Source organism: Lissotriton helveticus, chromosome 10 (assembly GCF_964261635.1).
Source record: "Lissotriton helveticus chromosome 10, aLisHel1.1, whole genome shotgun sequence".
NCBI classification, from domain to species: Eukaryota; Metazoa; Chordata; class Amphibia; order Caudata; family Salamandridae; genus Lissotriton; species Lissotriton helveticus.
This window is the reverse complement of record NC_136071.1, coordinates 355,733,963-355,760,521: the sequence shown is the minus strand read 5'-3', so window position 1 is coordinate 355,760,521 and position 26,559 is coordinate 355,733,963. Positions and strand designations below refer to the sequence as shown.

Sequence of the window (26,559 nt, the reverse complement as noted above, 5' to 3'; positions counted from 1 at the left end):
TTTCCAGTTACTTTTTCATTGTGGCCATAAGTGAACTTTTCACCCTATTACTCTAGTCAGCGCAAGAATTGGGCCCAAGCTGTTCTTTCACCACGAACAGCTGTGTGTTTTCTGCTGGTGTTTTGTTTCGCAGCATGTTTTCATTTTTTACATTTTCTACTGTGGGTTTATATTTTACATTTCCTACAACACCTTTCACTAGTGCACTATAAATCCGAACTGTTGTGGCTTCTTGAGAGTGGAGATCAGTGCACTCTCGCCTCATTGGTCAAAATTTAGATCTGTTTGTGCTATTAAAATGCTACTGTTTTAGACTTTTTCTAATTTGATTTTGTTGTACTGCTCTGATAATACCTCCATGGGATTTTCAGCTGGATGACGAGGAAGGATTCAGGCATGTGAATCTATTACAGATACCATCATTGAAGTACTGTAGTTGAAGGTATGCCTACATTAAGGCATCAAACTGATGTACAAGGATGACCGGTATTTTGCTTTAGTGGGTGGCGAAATTAATTCTACGTGGGTGATGGGAAAAATGAAGATAATGTCATCTTTGAATATTCTGGTGGTAGAAATACATCTCTTAGCAGGATGCATGTTGTCTATAATGATTATGTAAATACCAAGTACTGATTATGAAAGGAAAACTATTAATGGAGCAGGAAGCAATTAGTGGGAAAATTATGATGATAATGCCACTGACTATGAAAGCATACATTTTTTAGTCTCTGAGCAAAATGTTGGTTCTTAACACTTCAGAATTTAATTTTCTGTAGATCTTTTTTCAGCTAGTTTGCTCTTCTCTTTTCCATCAGACAATCACGTTTGAAGACATCGCCATTCGTTTCTCTAAAGAGGAGTGGGAGAGTCTCGAAGACTGGCAAAAAACACTCTACAAGGATGTGATGAAAGACAACTATGACACTCTTCTCTCAATAGGTGCAGCACCTTTCTGAAACTCTTTGTAATATACTTGGTGCTCTTCCTCTGCCACCCCTCCCCCCACCCCACAGTGTCTTAAAATGCTGGCAACAAACGTAAAGGGCAATGGTTCATTCCATACAGTGATATGTATCACTTTGAAACGTTAAGGTTCTTGATATGTGTTTATGAGAGCAAATTTCTTACCAGCAGCCAATTGTTGTTGACCTTATAGAAACCTAAAAAGATATTTATGGTATAAAGGAAGAAGAGAAGGAGAACATATTGTATATTTTGAAATACGTGATTTGGAATCATAATTAAGCAAGCCAAGAATGCTAGTGAATTAGCCAAATCAATCTGAATAACAATTGCAGAAGGCATTTTTCATTGTTAATTGTAAATAACAGATTGGTTATCCAGGTAACCAGTTGAAATTGAAAAAAGTCAATTAGTCTATAGTTTGTAATTCATGTTCTGAATCTGTATTTTTTTTAAACATCTAAATGTATATCCTGGCAAAGATGCCGATGGACAGCAGCACTATTGCAGGAAATTGTTCTCTGCCAGGGTCAAAACAGAAGTGCAGGCAATAACTTTTTCAAAAGTACAAAATTAAACAAAGTTCAGCCTTTGTTTGACTTTAAAATACCTTTGTACACGCAGCCATTATTTAATGCAAAGTCATATGTGTGACTTTGTGAGCGATACCTTATAGTAGACTGAATATTAGGTTACCATTAATAACCAAGAGTAAGTTTAAAATAGTCTAAATAATTTACACTATTTCTACATCAATGTTGTGCATCTGTTAGCATTTACATGCAACACTGCTTTAATAACTATATTCAAGTAGACAAATATTCACTGTTGACTCAAAACCCCCATAACCTAATAAAAATAAGCACTTCATCAATTTCACTGTGTACCAAAAACACACTTAAATGCATGCTACACAACTACACATTGGCAGCAGCACATAAAATGAGAATAAGAGATGCCCCTACTTTTACTGATTTCGATACCTTTGGGACCGATTTAGAGTTTGGCGGAGAGCATAAAAGCAGTCAGAGTAGGGGCGGACTATATATCTGCCAACCTTCCTTTACTCTACCTGTCATACTTGGAGTTCACTGCTGGTCCTGTCTGGAAGTCTATGTTTTGTGTATGATCTGCCGTTCATGCAAAGCCATTTAAAAGTTTGGTTTCCGTCATTGATGACAGATGCATACACTAAACTTTAAAACTTTTTTCTTTTTCTGAAACAGACTTTCAAAGCGGGATCTTGTTTTTGCAAAAGAAGAAAAACTAGTGACCAAAATCATGGGAGTTTTCTCCTATGGTGTTTGGATCATTTAAAAAAAAAAAAAATTATGTCTTCTTTACCGCCAGAAAAAAAGCAACTTTACCACCCACACTAAGTAGGGTGGATGTTCGAATAGCTTATGTCCGAAGACAGATAATTTCTCTGACCTTCAGGGGAAAGTTTACACTGACAGAGTAAATGTTACTCAAATGGCATAAACCTGGCGGTCTGCCCGACTCAAAATGAGCAGGTGGACCAAGAGTTTAGTTCACAACAGAATCCAGTCTAACATTTGTACTCGTATGCAATGCAGCATATCCTAGAATAGGAAGCTTTCTTGAGGAACTCATCCAATATACACTGTTCAGGAACTTCTAAAAACCAACAACTTCAGTATATACAACACTGTCTCTGTTGCAGAGCTTCTCCATGACCTTCAGACATTGATAACAGTGAGTCTTCTTCATCCCTGATCCAGCCTCTCTATGTGGGATGCCAGGGCTTATCTCTCCAGGCATCCCTAGAAGACTTGAAAAATCTTGACTTTCATCTCTGCCCCGGGGTTCAGCCTCATCGCCTGGAGAAACTCTTCCTGTTGCCATAAACATTGGAACTATCTTATTAGCTGGTTCCGAAGATTTCATAGTTTAAAGCCCTTGTCAATACCCACTTGACTTCAAGATGCCTATTGTGAGTGCAGCTGAACTGTGAGCACTGACACCACTGGAAAATATTGACCTCGACCGATGGGTTTTGAGATACATTGCCCGTATCCACTAACCATCTACAAAGGGACATCTGGACTAAAATTACACATTAACCAACCATCTTGACCCACAAGATCATCTGAACTTCTTAAATCAACTATCTAAGCACCCCCCAAATCAATTTACAGCTACGATTGCAGCTGCAGTTGTATTGTACCTTTAATAGATTACAAAATACCATTTAACCTAAATTCTCTATGGCTGTCTGATCAACCCCCTGTCTCTGGCATCCCCCCAAAACGTTTTGGAACCTTAAACTTCTTTTCAGGCAGAAAGATGATTCTCCATATGCACCTACCCAAACAACTACAACAATTCTATCATGGTTTCCACAAACCGAACCACAAATCTTTAAAAAGAAAATTAAATACTAAAAAACTCTTAAACAGTCAAAAGGTCTAACAGTACAAGTATTGCTTTTGATAATACATAGCAGTGCAGTCACACTACTCGCTATCTATGTATTACGTAGACAGACTTATGAACTTGTTCTTCTCCTTCACCTTTCCACTTGTCTGATATTGTGAGGAGTGTCAACAGCTCATGAACCGGTGCACTCTCTGCCACCAACATTATTTCATCACACTGTTCCCACTTAAGCGTACCAGTGCCTATCCTTGGCTTCAGACAGAAGTGCGACTGCCAGTGATGTTCACAGCACCTCTGCATCATTTGCATATTATGCAAAGCAACTGTGAATTAATCTTGGGTTGCTCTGCCCCTTGTGCTGACTAGGTCCTCACAGATAACTGACCATGAAGGGTAGCTTGCAAAAAAAAAACCTGCTGAACTAGACTTGACCAACAGGTGCCTGCACTGCATTCTCTGGTTTTCAAAAGGAAATATAATAACATAAAAAAGCATATGTGAATTCATAGTGTCAAAGTCAACATTGGTATGCTAGACTCCAAAGCAGATATCCCCTCCCAAAATATATTACCACTGTCATCATATCCAAATAAGTTACATGGGAATACATATGAATGCAAGAATCTTGCTATGTCGGTTATCACCCCTAATACAGTAGTCATGGAGGATGATCTCAACCGTTTCCTTGTGCGTTTGACCTTGCACATCTGTTTTCAGAACAGCACTCTATTGTATTTAATACTGTTGATTTTCCGATCATGTCATTTCCTTAGACTTAGCAGACAATTTTCTGAAATTGGTGCCCCTCCATATAATTGACTTTCTCTGCCTGGTAACTTTCAAAATCTGTCTTCTTTGAAACCTCTGGAATTCTATGATGAGTGGGAAAGGTATGTATTTGACTCTCCTCTGATCATAGTGTTGGTCGGTTCTCTCTTTGGTTAAATAAATCTGCCTGATGGAATATTTAAACCCAAGGAAAACCAGATATTCAGAGATTGTATCTAACTGACATTTGTGCACTCTGAAATTTTCTTTCACCAGTTAACGTGAGAAAAGCAAAAACCTCTTTTTCCCTTAGTAGAATGCTAATAATTAGTCAAAGAAGTACATATTTCGGTTCCATCATTTTAAAAGCTATAAATCTCTCATTTAACTTGGAACTAAACAGATTGGTATATTTAGTGGTGTCATACATTTTCTTCTTCATGTCTCTTAAGATGTCTTCTTTTAGGAGACCTGATGCTGCTTCATCTTCTCCTTTAATTACCTTACCTGATTTTGAAGAATGACCATACACCTTACTTGGCATCTTGTTTAAAATGCAGATGTGCTCCACTCATTACCTTCAGTGTTGTGGTTTGCCAGCTTGACAGGAATTCATCTGCTCTGCTGCTCTCCTTGCCGGTGTCCATTCTCTAAGCAACTTTGTTTTCAGACTTAGCACAGTGTATTCATTTCAGTAAATGGTTATGCATTTTCTCCTTCTAGGTTGTCCTGTACCAAAACCTGGCATTTTATCCTGGATTCATCAGCAGCACTACGGGGAGTGTGATAGTCCTGGAATCTGGAATGAGAGAGAGACTTCCAGCAGAAGCAGCGGTGTCAGTAGTTTAGGAGGTGGGCATTACTGAGTGTGATTCAGAGCTGTTATGTTCAAATGGCTGAGTGCAAGCCCTTGCTTTCCATTATGTTTCTTGATGGTTCTTTGAAGACTGCTTCCCTTTTTGCCCCTCCCCACAATATTTTATCCGTAATGGATATCCTCCTCGCATGTCTACTTTACTTTATTGTGGTAGGTTTGAGACCAACACTAGTGAGTACATCACTTGACTCGTTATATGAGAAATTCCTACCTAGTTAGTACCTAGGGGATCGATGAGAAGATGTGTCCCTCTGCTGGCATGGTTTATTCTGAGTAAAGACGTAGCAGAGATAGTATAAGAGATTTTGAGGTGGGGCTTGGTGATGAGTCTTTATTATTACGGTCGACCAATGAATCAGGAATTTGAGATTGTGAGTAGCTAGGGAAAGGCATGAGGTTGCAGATAGCACATGAAATAAGCAGAGCCCCACTGCAGAACTAGTATGAAGTGAAAAAAACATATAAAGCTCTCTGACAATAATCAAAGCCTTAACTTCCCCCTATTGCACAGCAGAAACACTTGCTGTTTGTAATGGCCTACCTTTTGAAATAAAAGGGTCTTTCAGACCAAAAATGGTAATGAGTGCAAATTACTTTTTACTTTCTAGTGGCAAATAAATATGGAGTGTCCCCAGTTTGGCTAAGCTGTATTACACAGAACATTCTCACCTTATATGTTTGTGCATTGACGGCATTGTTTCCGTTTATATTTTTCCATTTAAATGAATGGAAACAAACTAACAAGTTAGCGTTAGGTTCACTGCCTTTCCCAGTTTGCAGCTGCTTCAAGGAAAGCAGTAGGAAGTCTCATTTGTGAACACATGGCTGAAGGCTGGATTGTCTCTGCCCAAACACCTGATGTAAAATTCTGCAAACCCCATCATTATTAGGCTTACGGTAACCCAGTTTGGTAGCTGTGAGGGTGTTGTGTAGTTTCCACTAATTAGTAGGAACTGCGCATTTGTGGCGACAGTTCTGGCAACCACTGGACAGGACAACTCTTTTCTCTCAGTAACCATGGTGACAGATTTCAAACTTTCACCTAGTGACTCGTGTTTTTTTTCTCGCTCAGAGAAACATATATAGAGTACATGAAGGGGCGTTTTCTATATTTATTAAACCAGAGTGATTCTTGTATAAAAAATATATGGGCTTGCGAGGATTGATAGACAGAAGCAGATGAAAATTATAATGAGTGTCAATACACAGAATAAAACAGAGTTCCACCATCTGATTGAGAAAGATTACATATGCATACATGTAATAGGTTATAAAAATTGAGCATACCCCTATGATGCTACCCCTTGTGTCTATGGTGTGGATGCATGGTTTGCTCAGAAAAACCATGTCTGTGTGATCTAACCCCTGTACCTGATGGGTAAGAGTGTAAGACCCAGTCTTGGTCACAAATTGGACACCCCTCACAGAGACCTCAGTCAGCTGCTGGGTGAAAACTTCAGCATGCAGAGGCCGTCCAACCCAACCCCCACCCCTGAGACCAGCAGAAGTGTCTCCTTCATAATGTTAGGAAACAAAAGGCTATATATTGAAAATGGCATCCGTGCCTCAGGCCGCGATTGTGACCATTGTTTGCGTACTCCAGATAGTGGTATCGCCATATGGATGTAATAATAAAACACACTGTATTATGCACGTGAGAGGCCTTGCACCAATGCCAAGGCAGTGTGATAGTATTCGCACGAAGTATTCCGTGTCAGCAAGATCTGCTACGCATTGGCCAAGAAGCAGTCACTTCAGGGTTTACATGCTCATTCTACCAGAGCTAAGGCTGCAACCACTGCGTTAGCGCTCAGAGTACTTGCCTGTACATCTGTCAAGCAGCAACATGGGTATCTTTGGCCATGTTTATCTTGACAGTTGGATCCTTTGTGACAAGCACTTTGCTCGTTCGGTCCTACAGGGCTTTGATTTAAATAGGCTTTGCAGACCCACATCCGGGAAGGCATTGCTTGAGTATCTATTCTAAGGTAAGGAATCTGCAGCTAGAACTGTCTATCAGATCAACAAGTTACTTACCTTCTCTGACATCTAATCTGGCATCTAAGCGCAGGAGGAGTGCTGGTGCTTCCACCTCATTGACTGAAGTGCAGGTTGCTACAGATGAGGTAAATTTGCTACCAAATAAAAAATGTTGTTTAGGCCTATGGCCATTTTAACACTGTTTACTGCTATTTCAATGTACCGGAGAATCCCAGCCTGACGACCGGGAATGAGTCAATCATGTGAATACACAAATGAGTTTCATGATGGAGAATTGGAGTTACTGGTAAGCAGCTAATTTCTTTGTAGTCACCCCTTTTTTTGTGCATTTTGCCAGATCATATATTTTGCTGGCTTTATAACTCTGTGCATTTCAACCCTGCTAACCAGCAGTAAAAAACCTGTGCTCCCCCTTTAAACATGGTTAATTTGGCTAATTCATAATTGCATGGTATTTAAAAGTAGAACATATAAAGATTTAATGTGAACATGTCCTTATAGTGACTAGCACCTCAAAGTTAATTTCACTGTGGGAAGGCTGGCTGACCCACAAAGAAACCCAGAGTGGAGATTAAAATACTAAAATTGTATCTTGGAAATGGGGCTACCTAGAAAAATAATTGAACTGCTATTTTAATAGTTATCAAAAATCCAATTCAATGGTTGTCGGATTTTTAATAAATATTAAACAAAGGTAAATTTTAGAAACGTAACTTTTCCCTGCCAGAAGTTGAAGGATGCTAAATTTGCATTTGTTCTCTAACTACTGCCAGCCAGTAATTAGCATTTGAATAAGTGTGAACCAGGTGTGAGATGCCTCCTAGGAGCAAACAGTAGACTGACCTTAATGGGCAAAGATGACTCCTCTGAACCTCCCAGAATATGCAGGATGGAGGGGCTGTGAGCAGGCTTTTTGACATTTAAGTTTCACATCCTGCTTGACACGTTTGCTCAGTTACATATAACCCTTTGGGGCACAGTTGAAAGGAAGGGCAACTGGATGTCTATACAGTTCTACCAGACTTCATTATCTAGGTTTATTGTAGGACAGAGGCTGCCCCAAACTGAATCTTAGTATTAGATGTGAGAGGACGCTAGGATTACCTAGTACACTTGTAGCCTTTAGAGCCCAGGTTGAGTGTGGTTGAAGACTTAAACCATCTTGAACAAAATGGCTAAAGTGGGTAGGGTTGGCCAGAGAACCTTTACTCCATTGGTTAGTGCTTGCCCATGAGCCATTCCCACCCACTACCTAATTCCAGGCATAAATGTGACATCTTTAGACACCCACTTAAGAACAGTCCTGGACGTGAGAAAGAAAAGAAGAGGGTTGGACCTGCTGTTTGTGACCCAAGAGGAGCCCTGAAGGACTGGATCTGCTCCCTCATATCCAGAACAAACAAGTGAACTCTAATGACCATAAGCAGACCACCAGTGCAAGCTGTAGGGATACAACAAACTCGAAGCCTTTCTTGTAACTGATCAGTGGCAACTGGACCTGGACTATAACCGGTTATTGACTTCGGCCTGTCTTCCTGTTAGTCTCCAAGTGCCTCACCACGGGTCTTGGAGGGCTTTAGAAGTGTACTCCTGTGGTGGATTGTAACTTAAAAGATTAAACTTCGAAGGTAAAATCTTTGACCAGGACATACCTGGTTGGTGTATGTGACCCACACTTTGTCATCGCTTTCAAATTGTGCCTTGTCCTGGTCTACCGCAACCATTTACTATCATTAGTAATTTGTGTGTGCTTCATGACGCAACTCCTACTTAAAACTTAAAAAATTGTATCTCTGGTTCCCCTCACTGAATTTTTGTCATGTTAGTATAATTTAGTTTTTTACATTTTAATCTATTTTTCTATTTGAATTTGGAATTTTTATTATTTTGTATTTTAATTGTATTACTGTTTTGGTACTTCATGAATACTTTACACATTGCCCTAAGTTGAGCCTTTCTTCTTTGTGTCATAGCTACCATAGGGTTGAGCTCAGGTTAATTTAGTGACTTTGAGGGCTCACTCTGACAAGTGTTGTGATTATTCCTTGTGATGAGTAGTCAAACACCCCTCCCAAATAGCAATCTAATTTCTTACAGATGAGGGTCATCTTTAGTAGAGGCTCTGATGTATATTTGGCGTACCTCCTGGTCCCAAGACAAGACTTGAAAAGTTCTTCAAGTTGTCATGAAAGAGGTTCATTACCCGGTTACGGTTTTATCACATCGGATAAAGTAAGCAGCAAGGCTTTTTACAGCAACGTTGGTGGCGGTGACCACCCATCCAATAAGTGAATCCATTGGTGTTTACCGTTATTTGAACCACTGACTGTTCAGAGAGAGTTCCTTAAAGTAGTGTCAGCACAGTATTCAGAGAAATATATATGTTCGAGGCATGTGGGCTGCTGAATTTATATCTATGCATAGATCGCCGCCTAGTGTTGGGTCCGGATGATTGCACATTGTTGTCCTGGAAGAGTCTTCGAAGTATCACAAGATAGGTGGCTCCTCCCTGGACTACAGTGCGCATGGGCATCCCCTCCATGCTCAGATTGTTTTTTTCCGCCATTGGGTTCGGATGTACTTCTTAGCTCAAGTTCGGAAATTGTAATAGTTACTCTTTTTTCGGGGCCAAAAGGCCTTAGAGGCGTCAGTATTGTCTTTCGTTCGGTGCCCTTTAGCTTTCCTGTTCTTTGAACTCGACTTCGGAAGACGCCAAGGCCCGTCGACGATCTGCAATGGAACGGAGCCCTTTCAAGCGATACCCCGTCTGTAACTCGAAATATCCCCACATCGACGTGTACCCGGTGTGCAACAAATGTCTTTCACCGGATCACGACGAGGCCAGCTGCATGGCCTGTTCGAAGTTCAGGTCGAAGAAAACTCTCCGTCTTCGACGCGCTGCACGACAGTCGGCGCGTGAATCGGCACCAGACCCGGAAAACATCTTTGGTGGTGATGACACCGACATAGTACACAACGACGAACCTGAACAATCGGACCCCGCGTCGGAACAAGACTCTACCTATAACGAGGACGAGGAACAACTCTACGTCCATGATGAAGACATCATCGAGGTAGGAGACGACGCACAACCTCTTGGAGCCGTCGACGACGACTCAAGCGAGGAGCTAGGCCCAACGGCAGTAGCGGGGCCTCATATAGACTCTTCCACGGCTCAGGTCGAGGCATCGCCAGAAGGCCTTAGCCAAGATCTTCAACACCGTTCTCTAGTCTCGCTTCCAGGCCCGACTAAGAACATTTCTGATGACCCATCGGTCGATCGACCACTCCTAGTGGAGAAACCGAAACCGAAATCAGAAGAGCCAAAAACAAAACCGAAACTGTTGGAAACAGCCTTCGGCTCGAAGACTTCGGAACCGTCCAAGTCAAAACAGGGGCTCAACCCCTCGGAGTCGACAGGGGGCGTCGACCCGAAGATCGGAGCGACAAAGACTGTGTCTGCCGTTAAACACGTCACGCTCACGTCGGCGTCGGCGTCGAAGCCCAGCTCCAAAGATGGCGACTCTTCTCGGGGGCTCAAGGCCCAAAAGACCGTCGATCCGAAGGTCCAAAAAACACATCTACTCGAGGCCTTCGAGCCGAGAACCACCATCGGCTCGAAGGAACACACCTCCGCCACCAGCACAAGCGTCCCCACTCCGCAGCACCTCGTCGAGTCGACGAAAAAGCACAAGCACGCGGACCAGCCGGAGTCTGGCGGATCGAAGGCAAAGTCTTCGAAGCAAGTCGATCCGTCACCGACGCCTTTGGCGCCTATCAAATACGGACTCCCACCAACGGCAAGACCTAAAGCTGTGCAAGTCCAGAAAGCTACGGACTCATCCAAGTCCACGTCAGTAGCTGCGCCCGACAAGCCTCGGACCGAAACCGTTCAGTTCCAGCCACCGAGCTACGACGAACAGTCAAAGTTGTACATTGACTCAGAATCAGGCAGGCTCACCGTTTACAAACGGAAAATCAGGCCTGAAACACCTATGGAGCCTTACAAAATACCACTCAAGAAAAAGAGAGACTCCACTACCTCTCCAATTCTTTTTGAGCCTATACACACATATGGGCAAGGCTATTCCTACTCACCTACAGCAGTCACTGAGGATGTGGAGGAAGGGGACAATGAGGACCAGTTTAACTACCCTATGGACGCAGATCAAGATGAGTCATAGCCATGGGCTGACACTGTTGACCCCGATGAGCCTCACACCACCCCTGACACTCAGTCATATGCAGTCAAAACTTCCCCTGCTGAGGACACTGCTGCGTTCAACGCGCTCATTGAAAGGGCGGCACATAACCATGACGTAGATATGCACGCTGACCCTGTGGAAGAGGACTTCCTTTTTGATACTTTCTCAACATCTGAAAGATCAGTGAAAACTCTACCTATGCTCAAGGGTGTGCTCAAACATGCCAGTGACATTTTTAAAGAGCCCACTAAAGCAAGGGTGGTGAACCCAAGAATCGAACGGAAGTACCGCCTGCGCCCGTGGACCCTACCTACATCAAGGGCCAACTCCCCCTGGACTCCCTGTGGTGGCTAATGCTCGCAAGAGGGCTAACTCGCAAACAACGGATGATGCTCCTCCCCCAGACAAGGAATCCAAGATCTTCGAAGCCTCTGGGAAACGTGTGGCTGCTCAAGCTGCTATTATTTGGAGGATCTCCAATACACAGGCCCTGTTAGCAAGATATGACAGGGCACACTACGTAACTTTAGAGCAGCTCCTTCAACACCTACCGGATACTTATAAGGAGGGAGCAGAAATGCTTATACAGGAGGGAAAGCTAATTTGCAACGCGTCCATTAAGTGCGCGTTAGACGCAGCAGACACAGCAGCTAGGGCCATTAACACTAGCGTTATGCTACGGAGGCCTGCCTGGCTCCGCATCTCTGGTTTTAAATCAGAAATCCAGACTAACCTGCTCAATCAGCCAGTAAACCCTGACTTCCTCTTCGGCCCAGAAGTAGACACCACTCTTGAGAAGATTAAAAAGGACACTGAAACCGCGAAATCCATGGGGGCTCTGCAGTCTCAGCAGTTCAGGGGCAGTTCCTTTCGTCGCTCCGGTAACAGGGGAGCCTCAAGAGGACAAGCGTCACAACAAGCACAGTACAACAAAGGAGGCTCGCAGACCACCTATAACAAAAACAATATGGGTGGATACCGTGGTAACAGCACCAAAGGCAGAGGACGTGGAAATAATAGCACCAGGTCCTCTGCCACTAACAAACAGTGACGTCTTGTCACTGCCCCCGCCCATATAACACCTGGCGGGGGGAGACTTCAGCAGTTCCTGCCAGTCTGGGAGAGCATAACCACGGACAGGTGGGTGAGACAACTCATTCAACACGGCTATTGTCTAGAGCTCACTTCCACTCCACCCAACATACCACCACGGCACCGTCCTATGTCCGCAGAGCACATGCACTTATTGCAGCAAGAAGTCATCTCCATGCTGCAAAAAGGGGCCATAGAGCTCGTGCCTGTGGAACAACAAGGAACAGGAGTGTACTCTCTGTACTTTTTAATCCCAAAAAAGGACGGTTCCCTCAGGCCCATCCTAGACCTCAGGCCCCTAAACCACTATAACCTATCAGAACACTTTCACATGCTCACGTTACAGCAAGTTCTGCCGTTGCTCAGGCAAGGAGATTTCCTAGCAACCCTAGATCTAAAGGATGCCTATTTCCACATTCCCATTCACACCAGTCACAGGAAATATCTCAGGTTCACCATCAACAATCAGCATTACCAGTTCAAGGTCCTGCCTTTCGGGGTCACTGCAGCCCCCAGAGTGTTTACAAAGTGTCTAGCGACAGTGGCCACGCATCTTCGGAGACAGCACATCCACGTCTATCCGTATCTAGACGACTGGCTAGTGCAAGCACAGTCAGCCCAGCAGTGTGCCAACCACATGTCACGCACAATCCACCTCCTACACAGTCTGGGATTTTCGCTCAACTACCAAGAGTCCCATTTACAGCCCGCACAAGTACAGCAGTACCTAGGAGCAGAAATAAACACGTTCGCTGCCACAGAGCGCCCCAACTTGGCGAGAGTCAACAGCATGCAAGTGCTGATTCAGAGATTCAGGCAACAACACTACCTCACAGCGCAAGTGTTCATGCAGCTGATAGGCATGATGGCCTCTTGCATCTTTATAGTCCCGCACTCCAGGCTACACATGCGTCCGCTCCAGGAATGCTTAGCGCGTCAGTGGAACCGGGCTCAAGGACAACTAAAAGACCTAGTGTTGGTGACCGGTCGTGCATACAACTCTCTGCATTGGTGGAACACACAAAACCTTTGCAGGGGACGACCGTTCCAAGAGCCTGTACCACAAATAGTACTGACGATGGACGCATCCCTCCATGGCTGGGGAGCGCATGTCCTCCATTACACAGTGCAGGGACTATGGACACCGCAACAGCAGAAGATGCACATCAACCTGCCAAAACTGATGGCAATCTTCATGGCTATGAAGGCGTTCAAATTGCATCTCTGCAACAAAGTTGTGTTGATCCGGACGGACAACATGACCGCGATGTACTACATCCAGAAGCAAGGGGGGACACACTCTCCACAATTGTCACACCTAGCGCAATGCATGTGGAAGTGGGCCATTCAAAGGAACATGTTCCTCATGGCGGAACACCTCCCAGGGCAGGACAACCAGATACCGGACTTGCTCAGCAGGCACAGCCATCAGATGCACGAGTGGGAAATGCACCCCTCGGTGCTCCAGCCTTACTTCCAACGGTGGGGTCATCCAGAGATAGACCTCTTTGCCACACACGAAAACGCAAAATGCCGCACCTTCGCCGCCAGGTTCCCGCAGTCTCAGGGCAATGCGATATGGATGAACTGGTCGAACAGATTTGCGTACGCATTTCCTCCAGCTCCACTCATACCGCTAGTGGCACGCAAACTGAGGTAACACTCCATGACACTCATCCTGGTTGCTCCAACGTGGGCGAGGCAAGCGTGGTACACCGCGTTCCTCGAACTCTCGTGGTTCCCCACGAGCGCCTCAGACTCACTCCCAGTCTCCTCACTCAGAGCCATGGAGACATTCAGCACCCAGATCCGCAGCAGTTGAGCCTTGCAATATGGCTCCTGAAGTCATAGAGTTTGGCTACTTAAACCTGCCTCCTGACTGCATGGACATTATAAAGGAGGCTAGACGACCTACCACCAGGGCATGCTACGCAGCAAAATGGAAGCGCGTTGTTATCTATTGCTCCAATAATAACATAAATCCACTTGATGCTTCCACGCAAGACATCATAGGTTACTTGCTGTACCTATACAAGTGTAATCTAGCGTATAGTTCCATCAGGATACATTTGGCAGCAATGGCAGCTTATCTTCAGAATAGACAGCATCTATCCCTTTTCAGAGTGCCTGCCATTAAAGCTTTTATGGAGGGACTTAAAAGGGTTATTCCTCCAAGACACCCGCCTTCGCCTGTCTGGAACCTAAACATAGTCCTCACCAGGCTCATGGGCCCACCATTTGAGCCTCTTCACTCTTGTGAGATACAATTTCTTACATGGAAGGTGGCTTTCCTGGTGGCAATTACATCGCTAAGACGAGTTAGCGAGCTGCAAACCCTCACTATTCAGGAACCTTTCATTCAGATACATGCTAATAGGGTTGTGCTGCGCACCAACCCTAAATTCATGCCCAAGGTAGTGTCACAGTTCCACATCAACCAAACTATTGAACTACCTGTATTCTTCCCAAATCCTGATTCAGTGGCAGACGACAGAGCACTGCACACACTTGATGTCAAAAGGGCTCTCCTGTATTACATAGACAGGACTAAGGATTTCAGAAAAACTAAACAACTGTTCGTTGCCTTCTCTCCACAGCACAAGGGCAACCCAATTTCTAAAACAGGCATAGCCAGGTGGATTGTTAAATGCATTCAAATCTGTTATCAAAAGGCTAAACGCACGTTAACAGTTCCCCCAAGAGCGCATTCCACACGCAAGTTGGGGGCATCCATGGCTTTCCTAGCTAACATCCCTCTAGAGGACATATGTAGAGCAGCCACATGGACCACCATACACACATTCACCAAACACTACTGCGTGGATGTACACTCCAAACAGCAAGCTGCTGTAGGTCAGGCTGTTCTCAGAACTCTTTTTCAGACTGCTGCAGCTGGCACGGGCAACCGCCGCTAAGGAGGGTACTACTATTTATTCTATGCATAGATATAAATTCAGCAGCCCACATGCCTCGAACGGAATATGCTACTTACCAGTATGCATCTGTTCTTGGCATGTAGGGCTGCTGACATCGCCCGCCCTCCTCCCCGGTGCCTGTCGCAGCTGTAGCATTCTAAATTTACATACTTATTCTCACACATGGCCATCTCTCACTATATCACACTCCATTTCTGCCACAATGGCGAAAAATAATCTGAGCATGGAGGGGATGCCCATGCGCACTGTAGTCCAGGGAGGAGCCACCTATCTCGTGATACTTCGAAGACTCTTGCAGGACAACAATGTGCAATCATCCGGACCCAACACTAGGCGGCGATCTATGCATAGATATTAATGTCAGCAGCCCTACATGCTAAGAACAGATGCATACTGGTAAGTAGCATATTCCTTACTAGTGCCTGCTGGCATTCACCATCAACAAGAAAAAATGCTCTCCAATACTACAGAAGCAAAATACTTTCTTAGTGTGAGAAGGTGGTTCTGACCATCTGAGCCGCTCGAACTTTTCGCTTTTTGAACACCTGGTTTTGAAGCTTTTACTGTGGGAGAGCCTCTTAAGTTGGGACTCACCCACGTTAAACTCATGATAAAATGGACTGCGTGTTGGTTCCAGCGGTGTCCGCCTTGTGTTATAAGGCCTCTGCGCTGCAACCAGGGTAAGGGGCACTAGGCTGATACATGTAGACATGCGTGTACACATGTGTAAAGGCTGTGCGGGAGAGATCTCTGTTGTGCGCAGCCCCGTACCTTGTACAGTTAGAATGGTGTGGAAGGGACTATGCAGAGTTGGGTGATGACATGGAATGGGCATTATAATGTGGGGAGACGCGTAAGGGATAGTCAGGGTGCTTTACTGTTTCACTGTAGGAACACTCCATTATTCTCCTATGGAGTCCGAGATCACATGGGGTAGTTTCAGTTCCCTATGGCCTACAAACTCCTGACAGGTTAATTACCTTCCTCCCCAAGCTGTAGCATCAGAAGCCTAGCCCTTCACTGCAAGCATTCCCACGGTCGAAGGTCATCTCTCCAAGAGGGAGAGATTGGGTGAAGCTGCAGGGCATCAATCAGCAGCTGCCACCCGGTGCCAGGCACCAGGCCTGCTCTGGGCCAGGGCCATGAAGTCAGCAGGGGGTTAAGGGGGCTTTTCAGGGACCATGTGGCCTGAGACCTCGTGACGATGCCATCTTGAAGTATCCCAGAAGCCTATGTAGGAAGGAGGGATCAGGGGCAGAGAGGTGATGTGTCACTGCAGGATAGGTCCATGGGTGGGGCCCAGGACCTCATACCTGGGCCCCGGTGTCAGGGGAGAGGAGGGAGTGCCGTTGCACTCCCCCGCAGCAAGAAGGAGGGGGGAGTGCTATTGCACTTTCCCGAGGCCCCGCACATCAGGCTACAGCATCCATGTTGTGCTTGCAGGAGTGGGCATACCAGAATGAAAGGCCGGCTCCCGCAGCAGGACGCGAGGTTACTGGTCAGGCGGGGAGCTGGCGAGAGCAGCTGGGGGTGGGCGGAGAGGAGGAGGCTGGACACGCTCTCTCCTAATGCTTTTAAAAAACATTTATAGCACGGGCGCCGAATGCATTTACAATGCTATAGGTCTCAACTTTTTTACATTTTTTATAGCATGGGCGCCGAACGCATTTGCAATGCAATCGGTCTTGCAATTGCGGGAGTTTATATTGCCATTGTAAATGACAATGACTTTTATTTATCTGTTTTAAAAACAACACATGAATGAAAGCATTAACATTTACAATGTCAGTAGCTCAAACTCTCATAAACGTGAGACCTATTGTATTGCAAATACTTGTTAAATAGACACAGGGTCACATTTTTCTTTTAAAGTCATGGGAAGGCATTGTTTATTTTACATTATTTTATAGGGCCTGATAATGAGCAGTACTGGAGTCATGTTTATGACCCAGAGCGCACAGAGGTAAAGAACTGAAGCAGTGAGGTATTTCAATCTTAAATAACAACCCTTGTCAACTTAGTAGTGGAGCATGAGAACAAAATTATGTTTCTCAATGCTTTTCTATTTGAGGAAATTAAAATGAAGAGTTAACTTAATGATAAAGTTACCTCTTTATTTTAATTGTATCCCATTTCAAAGTGTTGCGTATACAAACAGCAGGCCTCTTGCTCTCAGTGGCCACTAGGCACTGTGCCATATTTATAACAGAAAGACACTTTGATTCTTTTTAAATTGGAAAAATGTAAACTGCATAACAATTTTCCTATAAAACATTGAGTCAATGTTTTTTTCCACTTTCAATTAAGCCAATTAGGTCTTCATATGTTAGGACACCTATTTCTTCACTTTAAATTCCTGCTTTTTAAGCAAGTGGCTCTATTTTTCTCTTATAAATATGGCACTGTGTTTACAGGCCACTGGGTGCAAAATGCCTGCTGTTTGTGAATGCGACACTTTGAAATGGGGGAAAATTTAAATGATGACTTCTTTGGAATGTGTAAAAACATAAAGTTGACTTTTCAGTTAAATTTTCTCCCATTTCAAAGTGTGCATATACACACAACCAGCATCTTGCTCCCAGTGGCTGGTAGACACGGTTTCATATTTGTAAGTGGCAGAAATTTAAAGTGAAGAAAAATGTCCCATATTACATTTTGAAAAAAGTATTGTAGAACATTTTTCTGCACTTTAACTTTCTCACATTAAAACAAAATGGTTGTATGTGTGTTTTATACATTTAACAGTTCCACATCTGGTGAAAGATATGTCCTCTGCCACAAGTACACATGACAAACTCTTATTATCCATAATCATACATCTCATTCATACACACACATGTTCATACATCCTCAGAGAGCACGCTCTTACTGACACACATGACAGCCCTGTCATAGTGCCCCTAATCAAAGTATCCCTAATCAAAGTATTGTGTTCAAACCATAGTCTTTCGCTCTATGGACATTAGGCTTAAATTCAGTGAACCTAGACGTGGGGGTGTCTGGTAACATTGCATGGGTGGCTTGCCCTTGCAGTAGCTCACAATGATTTTCACTGAACAGAACTAGCTCTCACTACAGAAAAGGGTTGGAGACCCCTGCCCTAGTATTGTGCTCCAACCATAGTTTTTGACTCTTTGGACATTAGGCTTAAATTCAGTGAAGCTGGACTTGGGGGTGTCTCCTAATATTGTGCAGGTGGCTTGGCCTTCAATAGGTCACAATAATTTTCACTGATCAGAAGTAGCTCTCACTACAGAAAACTCTGCATATTTCTCCAAGTCATGTGATAATTGTACTCTCATGCATCTGAAAGGCTCTCCAAGAGCGGGAGATGAAGCTGTGTCTCGCAGAACAAAAGAAGAGGTTGCAGTTTGTTTGTAGGTCACTGTCCGAGTCGCAGGGCCAGACTCTGTCTCAATGCATCTCCCAAAACCGTTCGAATTTGGCCCTCACTCACATGTTGACGCCCGTGTCGGACCTTGAACTGACACTGCCTGAGCCTGACCGCTATGGCACTATGAAATTACTAAAGCTAATTATCATGCAACCTAACTCTAACACTTATCTTTTTGGTTCTAATTCAGATCCTAAGCCAGGGTAGGGGGCACCCCAAGATGTTGATGATGGTGATTGGAATGGAAATGGCTTACCACCCTCTCATTATTCTAAAAATGCCTTATACCTTGATTTACAGGATGCCAGGGAGCTTGATACCCGACATGAGACAGAGCTTGACTTAACCACGTGGGCACAAACAGAATAGAGTGCCACATTTGCACATCCAATTTAAAACCCATAATTCAACATCATACCATAAATTTCAACACCACACAACATAATTAAACTCCACTCCACTACATAACACAAAATACCAATTATCATAATTACACTCCATTACACATAATCCCACTCCACATAATTGCAATACACTCAAAACCACATTATTACTATCCACATAATACAACTGCACACCATGCCACACAATGAAACAACTTACAATTCCAATCCAACCCACATAATTACACTGCACGCCACATACATCACCTCTAATCCATAACATATAGGTAAGAGACATTTACATTTTCAACACCAATAGCTTTAACTCCTTTCTTTATTTTATACCCAAACACACAGCTCTGAAACTTAGCTCCTACCTATTTCTTTTTCGTCAAACAGGTAAAGCTACCACACAGTTCCACTCAACCCAATTGAACTCCACACATTTGCAATCCACACCACAAACTCAAAACAAAAACACATAATACAACTCAACAACACAGTTATACAACACACCACATACATTTAATCCACACCACACAATTCCACATTGTGCCACAAAATTCAACAGTACACCATATCATTAAACTACACTACATACCACTCCAAAATACCATTCACATAATTCCACACCATAACACACAATCCCACTCCACATAATTCCAGTACAATCATTACCATATCGTTACTATCCATATAATTCCACGACACACCATGCCACATAATTCCACTATGCAAATCCAATCCACGTCACACCACACAATTCCATGCCACACGATTACACAACTAACTAATCCACATAATTCCACTACTCACCATATACATACATTCCATAACACATATGTAAAAAAATTGCCATTTTCAATGCCAATAGCTCTAACTCAAACAAATGCTTGTTTGCATTTATAGATACTCTTACGTAAGGTGGTTACTAATTTTCGTATAAATCAGGACACTATACTGCCATTTTTTCACTAAACCTCAGAGAACAGCATAAACTGCATTACATACAATAGTTGTTAGAAGAGTAGTTGTCTACTATATTCAAAAGACAAAATAATTTGAAAGGCAAACACTTTTTCTACCACATAGGCAAACAATACCAACCACTGATAGGGATGTGATGCACATTCACTTTCCTTGCTCTTAGCATAACACATGTGCTGCCAGTGCTCAAGCAGCTGAGGCAGGAGCGTAAAGAGAGGGTGTCAGTGATGTCCGAGTAGGTTGACTGGTATGAAAAGTCCCTCAGGTAGTGGTGCCCGGCTTAAGCCATGCATAGATAACCAGGTAGCCTCAGTTGTGTTATCATGGTAGTCCTGCCTATTTTGCCATGGTTACTGAGAGAGTGGCTCTAAACTTACTCAGACCAGTGACTTGGGTGGCATAAAGACATGGATGACCAGAGAGAAGTTATTTATGAGCCAAAATATATGTTTATAAAATGTTAAGACCCTACATTTCTCCTTCTTTAAGGTAATGTGTGGTTGCAGTTGAATCATGAGGCTTGTGAGGACTTTATTATGGACCCAGATATGCAGAACATCTGTGCCCCATCTGATGGTAAGATGTTTCCATTCAGTGATTACAGTACAACTTGGTGAAACCTTTTGATTGTGATCAGTATGCAATTAGTTAAAGAATCTGGGTGGTGGGTTATTAATAGGTATGATATAGCTCATTACACAATGGAAAAGTCTTTTGTTTCTAGAAGCAGGTCCTAACACACAGATTTTCATTTGACGTCTACAGTTAAAACAGTGGCTGTAAGGCTCGGAGTGCCAGTAATTAGCTTAATGTGTTTATTTTTATGCAAACTTGAAAGGTTGCCTCATAACTATTTTGTCCTTTTTTATAGCAAATGTGGCAGATAGATTCGTTTCATGGAGCATAAACATTAGGTATTATCTAGGTATATCAAAAGTATAACTGTTGAGAAAGTCCTGTTAGCAGTCAAAACTGTGATGTACAGCATATATTCAGGTTTCTGTACTATTTGATCAATAAGCTGAGTGTTAAAACCCCTTTCGGAGGGCCACGAGACACGCAGTGACTGCTGGCCCTAACCATCGTGGTTGAGGCCTTTTACTCCTTATGACCCGGGACCTGACCTACTATGGTTGCTGCACAACTGAGCCAAGTGCCCCTTCTGCACTTGACTCTCAGTGGTAACTGTGGTAGAGCAGTAAAGGCTCCCTCAGGGGTATGTAGATTCAGGTCAGTGAACACAACTCATTGTACAAACAGTGCAAACAGTAAATCACTGTCCAGTGCAATACTCGCTTTTATAGAAAAATAAGTATTTTATTTCTGACTATGCACATGCAAAGGTATACAACATTCAGAATTAATAACACAAACCCCCTTGAGGTCGGGCCTCTGCTAGTTGTCAGGCAAAAGTCTGTCCCACCCTTCTCTGTGTTATGTGTTTGGGGTTATTCCCTATTCACTTGTGGCTGTATCCAGGGAATGCAAACTATTAGGCCGTACTCAACAGTTTGCTCTTTTACACCCGTTTAGGAATTAGTCGCAAGTGTCTATGTAGCTGCAGCACCGTTAGCTGCTGGTCCCCCTTGGACCCCCAAGGCCCAGTTCCAGTATTACAAGCTGTGGTGGTATGGCAATCTTCAGTGCTGCAGTGAATGCCCTCTCCTTGGTTGCTCACAAGTCTGGATCCTCTACGGTGAAGTCAGGCCGTTCAAGACGTATGTGGCAGCACCCTCTGTCGAGCAGTGCTATCAGTTTGTTCAAGTTATTGGAGCTGCTCCCGCTCATCAATGACATAAGTAGGTTGCCTTCCCCTCAGCATAGGGGTGGATTGTGTGATCCTCCGGCTCCCAACGTCCTCGGCGGAGTCCTGGCAATACTCGGGGAATCTGTTGGGTGCAGATCACAGCGTGCGGGCCTGATTTGCTGGTCACAGCAGTATTCCTTATTTCCGGGCACTGACCCAAAGCCTTGGCCAAAGTGGTACAGACAGCCTCAACTGGCAATACGGTGTTGCCATGGTACAGTCTGGGCACACACTCCACGTATGCGATTGCGCTCACTACTGCAGCTCTTCCTGACCTACGGGGACACTGATTTGTCTGTCACAAATCCTGCGCTCCTGGCCCAAAGTCATTTTACCTATGACCCCCTCTGCCATTCGGGATCACGACGGCGGGGCGGTGCCGGCCTGAGGTTTCCTGCACAGTGCTTCTGGCATGGCTCAGAACACCGCAGCCCTGGCATACGGGGGTCACAGAGCAGATACTGCTCATGGGCAGCGACGTGATCAGAACACAGCCTCAGACCTCGCTCAGGTAATCCTCGTGCAGGGCTCCCCACTGGACCTTGCTCCCTTCAGTACTCTCCTGTCCTTCACAGGTACACTGGTCTTGACAGGCAGGCATGTTATGGGGCTCCAGCTCCAGGGCATGTGATCTTGGTGTCCTTGCTGATTGCCAGCAGGGAGACTATTAACTCATGTCCCTCTGTCCTGGTCACAGGCAAAAGTCTTGCAGAGCTTCCCCTCCTCATACAGCCTGTCTGGCTGCTTGGCAGATGACAACGTTTGTGGTCTTAACCTCCCCTTCCTATAGGTCTTTGACGTTTTATGTAGGGTGTCTGCTTATTTTGAAGTGAACATCTTTCCTTTTCTTCTTTCCTCAGAAAGGATGTCTTGTCACAGCAGGCATGACTCCAAATCTGATTGACCCACAATACAATTCATGGGAGTGTACACACCTGGATATCAGCCACAGTGATATGTGCATAAAAAGGTTAATCCCGGGCTTCCAGTCCCATTCATTATGATTCCCTTATCGGTCCTATCTCCCTTGCTGAGATGTGTCCAGGCCCCTTCCCTGTGATCTATCACTGAATCAAATAGCAACCTTTTAAAATATAAATGAAGAATATCTTCCTACCCTCCTCCACTGTATCCCACCCAGCTCATAGGAAGGTAGCAATACACAAATCTGTTTGGTGGAATTCCACCACTCTTCATGTCTTTACCAGGCAGGTTTGGGCCTCCCAAAAAGGAACCCAGGGTCCTCCGTGTAATGTACGATTACAGGCCCATTTCCACCCATACTTTCATAGCACGCTTACTGCACATAACTGTTGCTTCCATGCACTATACCATTAGAGACACAAATACATTCAGCACACTTATTCATTCTGCATGCACTGTTCAGCATAGTAGCCTTTCTGCACTATACCAGGATGTGATGTTTTAAAACAAAGATACTGCCAGCACACACACTCACCACTCATATGTGCACTGCACAACACTTCATCCTTCGTGTATTGTACTTCACGCAAGCATAAATAAACTCAGCACATGCTTTTCATGTGCATGCAGTGCACAGCACTACATCTTCCATTTACTGTATCCCAACAGGCATACATAAGTTCTGTTCATGCTCTATCAATAAATATACTGTGCAGTACTGCTCTAGCCCTGTACTGTAATCTTCACAGGCATGCATACAACCAGCCCAGAGTCCTTACTCTTGCTCAGCACTTCCACATATACCTGGGGTAGGCTAAGGGTGTTTTTAGCACACAACAGTAGAACTTTTAAAAAGGTGATTGAGACTTTTGGCCTCACTCCTGTGACACGGGATAAAAAGAACCTGTTCACTACTACTGATCACTATGCGGTAGGCTGCTACCACAGCGCTTCTGCTGCCTAACTCCTGGCGAAGGTGGTAACCTTCCACCGCTATGAGTGTAGCACTTTGGGTGCCCCTCCCTGTCCAACACCACTGTCTGTGAAACAGGTCTATGTCATGGCGCACATGCATGATCAATGATCGCCTATGGCAAGAAAATCTGCATTTGGGATCCAGACAACAGCACAGTTGGGCAGTCAGGGTAATGGTACACGCCTCTTACCATGCAAAGGACTTTTCGTCCCAGCACACTCGCTTTCTGAGTGACATAGAGGAAATGTATCAATATAACCTCACATAGGGCATGCCTTGCTGCTGTGAATCATGCTGTTTCTCTGATGCTCTTCTGGTTAATGGAGGATTACAATTCCGAAGGTGATGGGAGGGACAAACGTGATTAAGATGTAGTTCTACATTAAATTTTCGGTGGCATTGATCCAGTCTTACTCCCTCATTTAGGAGGTCATTTTATTCCCGGAACATATTTGTTATTGGGAAAAATGCATACAGTACATCATCATTAGCAATGCCTATTTTTATATGTGCCATTTTAACCTACAGATTGTGCACCAGTGATTTTTACACAGTGTGATTGCTAGTGCAAAATGTGTGTGCTAAAATTACAGATGGTGTACAGCATTGTTTTAAAAGCAGATGTTTGAAGCTCAGTCATGCAATAACATCTGAAATTAAAATCCACTCAAAAGCAGGTGGTAAACACATTACCTTCAACTTCACCTACAAACAGTCCAACCGTGTTTGCTCTCATACAAACAAGCAGCCTGAACACATTTTTAAACAACAAATCAGGGCATCTTGCAGAAAAAATGGAATACAACAAATCTTTAAAATAGCTGTGAGACCGATGCCATTAGATGTACTTGCTGTAAGATGTCATCAGTACTCTGGCCTTTTAACGCACACTAAGTTGTTATTCAGTTATATTCTTTTAAGTTGAGGAAAAGTTGAGCTGCAAGATATTTGTTTGTGAATGTTTAGACCATTGGGCCCGTAAAGCAGCTTGCTATGCGCATGATTGTGAGCTATTAACTCAGTCAAAGCATGTTTCGCTTGTTGATTTACTCGCTTTTTCAAAGTTATCAAACTAAGCTTAGAAACACCTGAAATAGTGAGAAATTTGGAGAAGTGTCTAGTGCATAGACAATATTAGCACAACTTGTCTTTTGTCTGACTGAAGGAATGCAAGAAAAGGAATCCGGTAGAAAAATATAGGCCCTCATTACAAGCCAATAAATTCCGTTACACGAGGTGTCGTTTTTGAATCTTTAGCACAACTGGAAAGCTCGCATTTCCTCATGGCTTCTACCTAAAAATTGTCACTGCCAGAGCGCTGCCACTTGTTGTCTGTAGACAGATAAACATTATGTTCGAGGCATGTGGGCTGCTGAATTCATATCTGTGCATAGATCGCCACCTAGTGTTGGGTCCGGATGATTGCACTTTGTTGTCTTGGAAGAGTCTTCGAAGTATCACCAGATAGGTGACCCCTCCCCTGGACTACAGTGCGCATGGGCATCTTCTCCGTCCTCAGATTGTTTTTTTCCGCCATTGGGTTCGGATGCTAACTCCAAAACTCCAACTTCGGAATCGAAACAAAACTTTTCTAAAGGCCAAAAGGCCTTCGACTTCGACGGTATTGTTCTCGTTCGGTACCTCTCTACTCGATCCAGCTTTCCATCTCCTCTCGGTCATCGACGAGGGCCGTTGGGCCTTTTCGACACCACGTGAGCCGACCATCGATGGAAAGAAGCCCTTTTAAAAGGTGCCCACAATGCCACTCCAAGTTCCCACATACTGACAAACACTCAGTATGCAACAAGTGCCTTTCCCCAGACCATAGGGAAGAAACTACCCGGCCTGCGCCCAGTTTCGGTCGAAGAAAACCATACGGATCCGACGGGCCGCTAGGCAACAGATGCAGCGACAGGCACCGGAACCAGACAACATCTTCGATGATGACCAGGAACTACCGGAAGCTCCAGACTCGGACCTAGAGATCGTCACCGTTGAGGACTACTCGGACTCCGATGATGAGATCCCACCGGGGCAAATCGTGAGTACACAGCCCCCAACACCAATTAGCCCGTTACCAAAGGCTCCGGTCGAGGCATCGCCAAAAGGCCTCTGCCAAGATCATAAAAAAGTTTCGCCAGCCCCGCCATCCGGCTCGGCTCCGAAACCGAAACCTTTAGAGACCCCAGGGCCCCGTACCATCGTCCCGAAGAAGGTTCCAGAGCCAAAAAAGGTCATCGACCCGAAGGGCGTCGAACCGAAGAAGGCCGTACAGCCAAAAAGCGTACAGCCAAAAAAGACTGTCGACCACAAGAAGACCGCTCAGCCAAAAACTGTCGACCCCAAAAAGGTAGACGAACCGAACAAGGGCACGCAGCCTAAGGGCGCCGAACCAAAGAAGGTCGCCGACCCGAACAAACCTACTGGTCCAAAATCCGTCGACCCGGTAAAAAGCGCCGACAAACAGGGTGCCGTACCGAAGCCCGCAGCACGGCCGGAAAAACCTGTTGAGCCAAAGATAAGTGCTCCAAAAACACCAGTCGATCCGAAAAAGAACGTCGACTCGGAAAAGGACACTCATCTAAAAAAGCCTACGGAGCACAAACAAACGTGTCGAGCTGAAAGTTCCGGTCGACCCCAAATCACTCGTCGACCCCGAAGAAGGGCCCGAGCCGAAAAAACCCAAGAAAACACCAAGATTCGTCGAAAAACACAGTGTTACCGACCCAAAAGAGTCTAACACTCAACCCAGGACTGTAGAGGAAGAACTCTTCCACCCAGATCCATCAGACGACCAAGCAAAGATATACATTAATCCAGAGACTGGTAAAGTTACCATCCTG

The 26,559-nt window shown here is 44.4% G+C and overlaps 1 protein-coding gene across 8 annotated transcripts in view; it reads left to right on the top strand.

Moving 5' to 3' along the window:
* Window positions 1-26,559, top strand: part of LOC144783823 (uncharacterized) — a 982,913-nt gene that overhangs the window by 367,015 nt on the left and 589,339 nt on the right. For all 8 annotated transcript variants that reach the window (XR_013601608.1, XR_013601607.1, XM_078662569.1 and 5 more), the window contains 3 exons: window positions 819-942; window positions 4,858-4,986; window positions 20,499-20,585. Coding sequence is in view for 6 of the 8 variants with exons in the window: in XM_078662569.1 (XP_078518695.1) it covers window positions 819-942; window positions 4,858-4,986; window positions 20,499-20,585 (340 nt within the window). In the remaining 2 variants the exon portion in view is untranslated. The remainder of the gene's footprint in view (window positions 1-818; window positions 943-4,857; window positions 4,987-20,498; window positions 20,586-26,559) is intronic.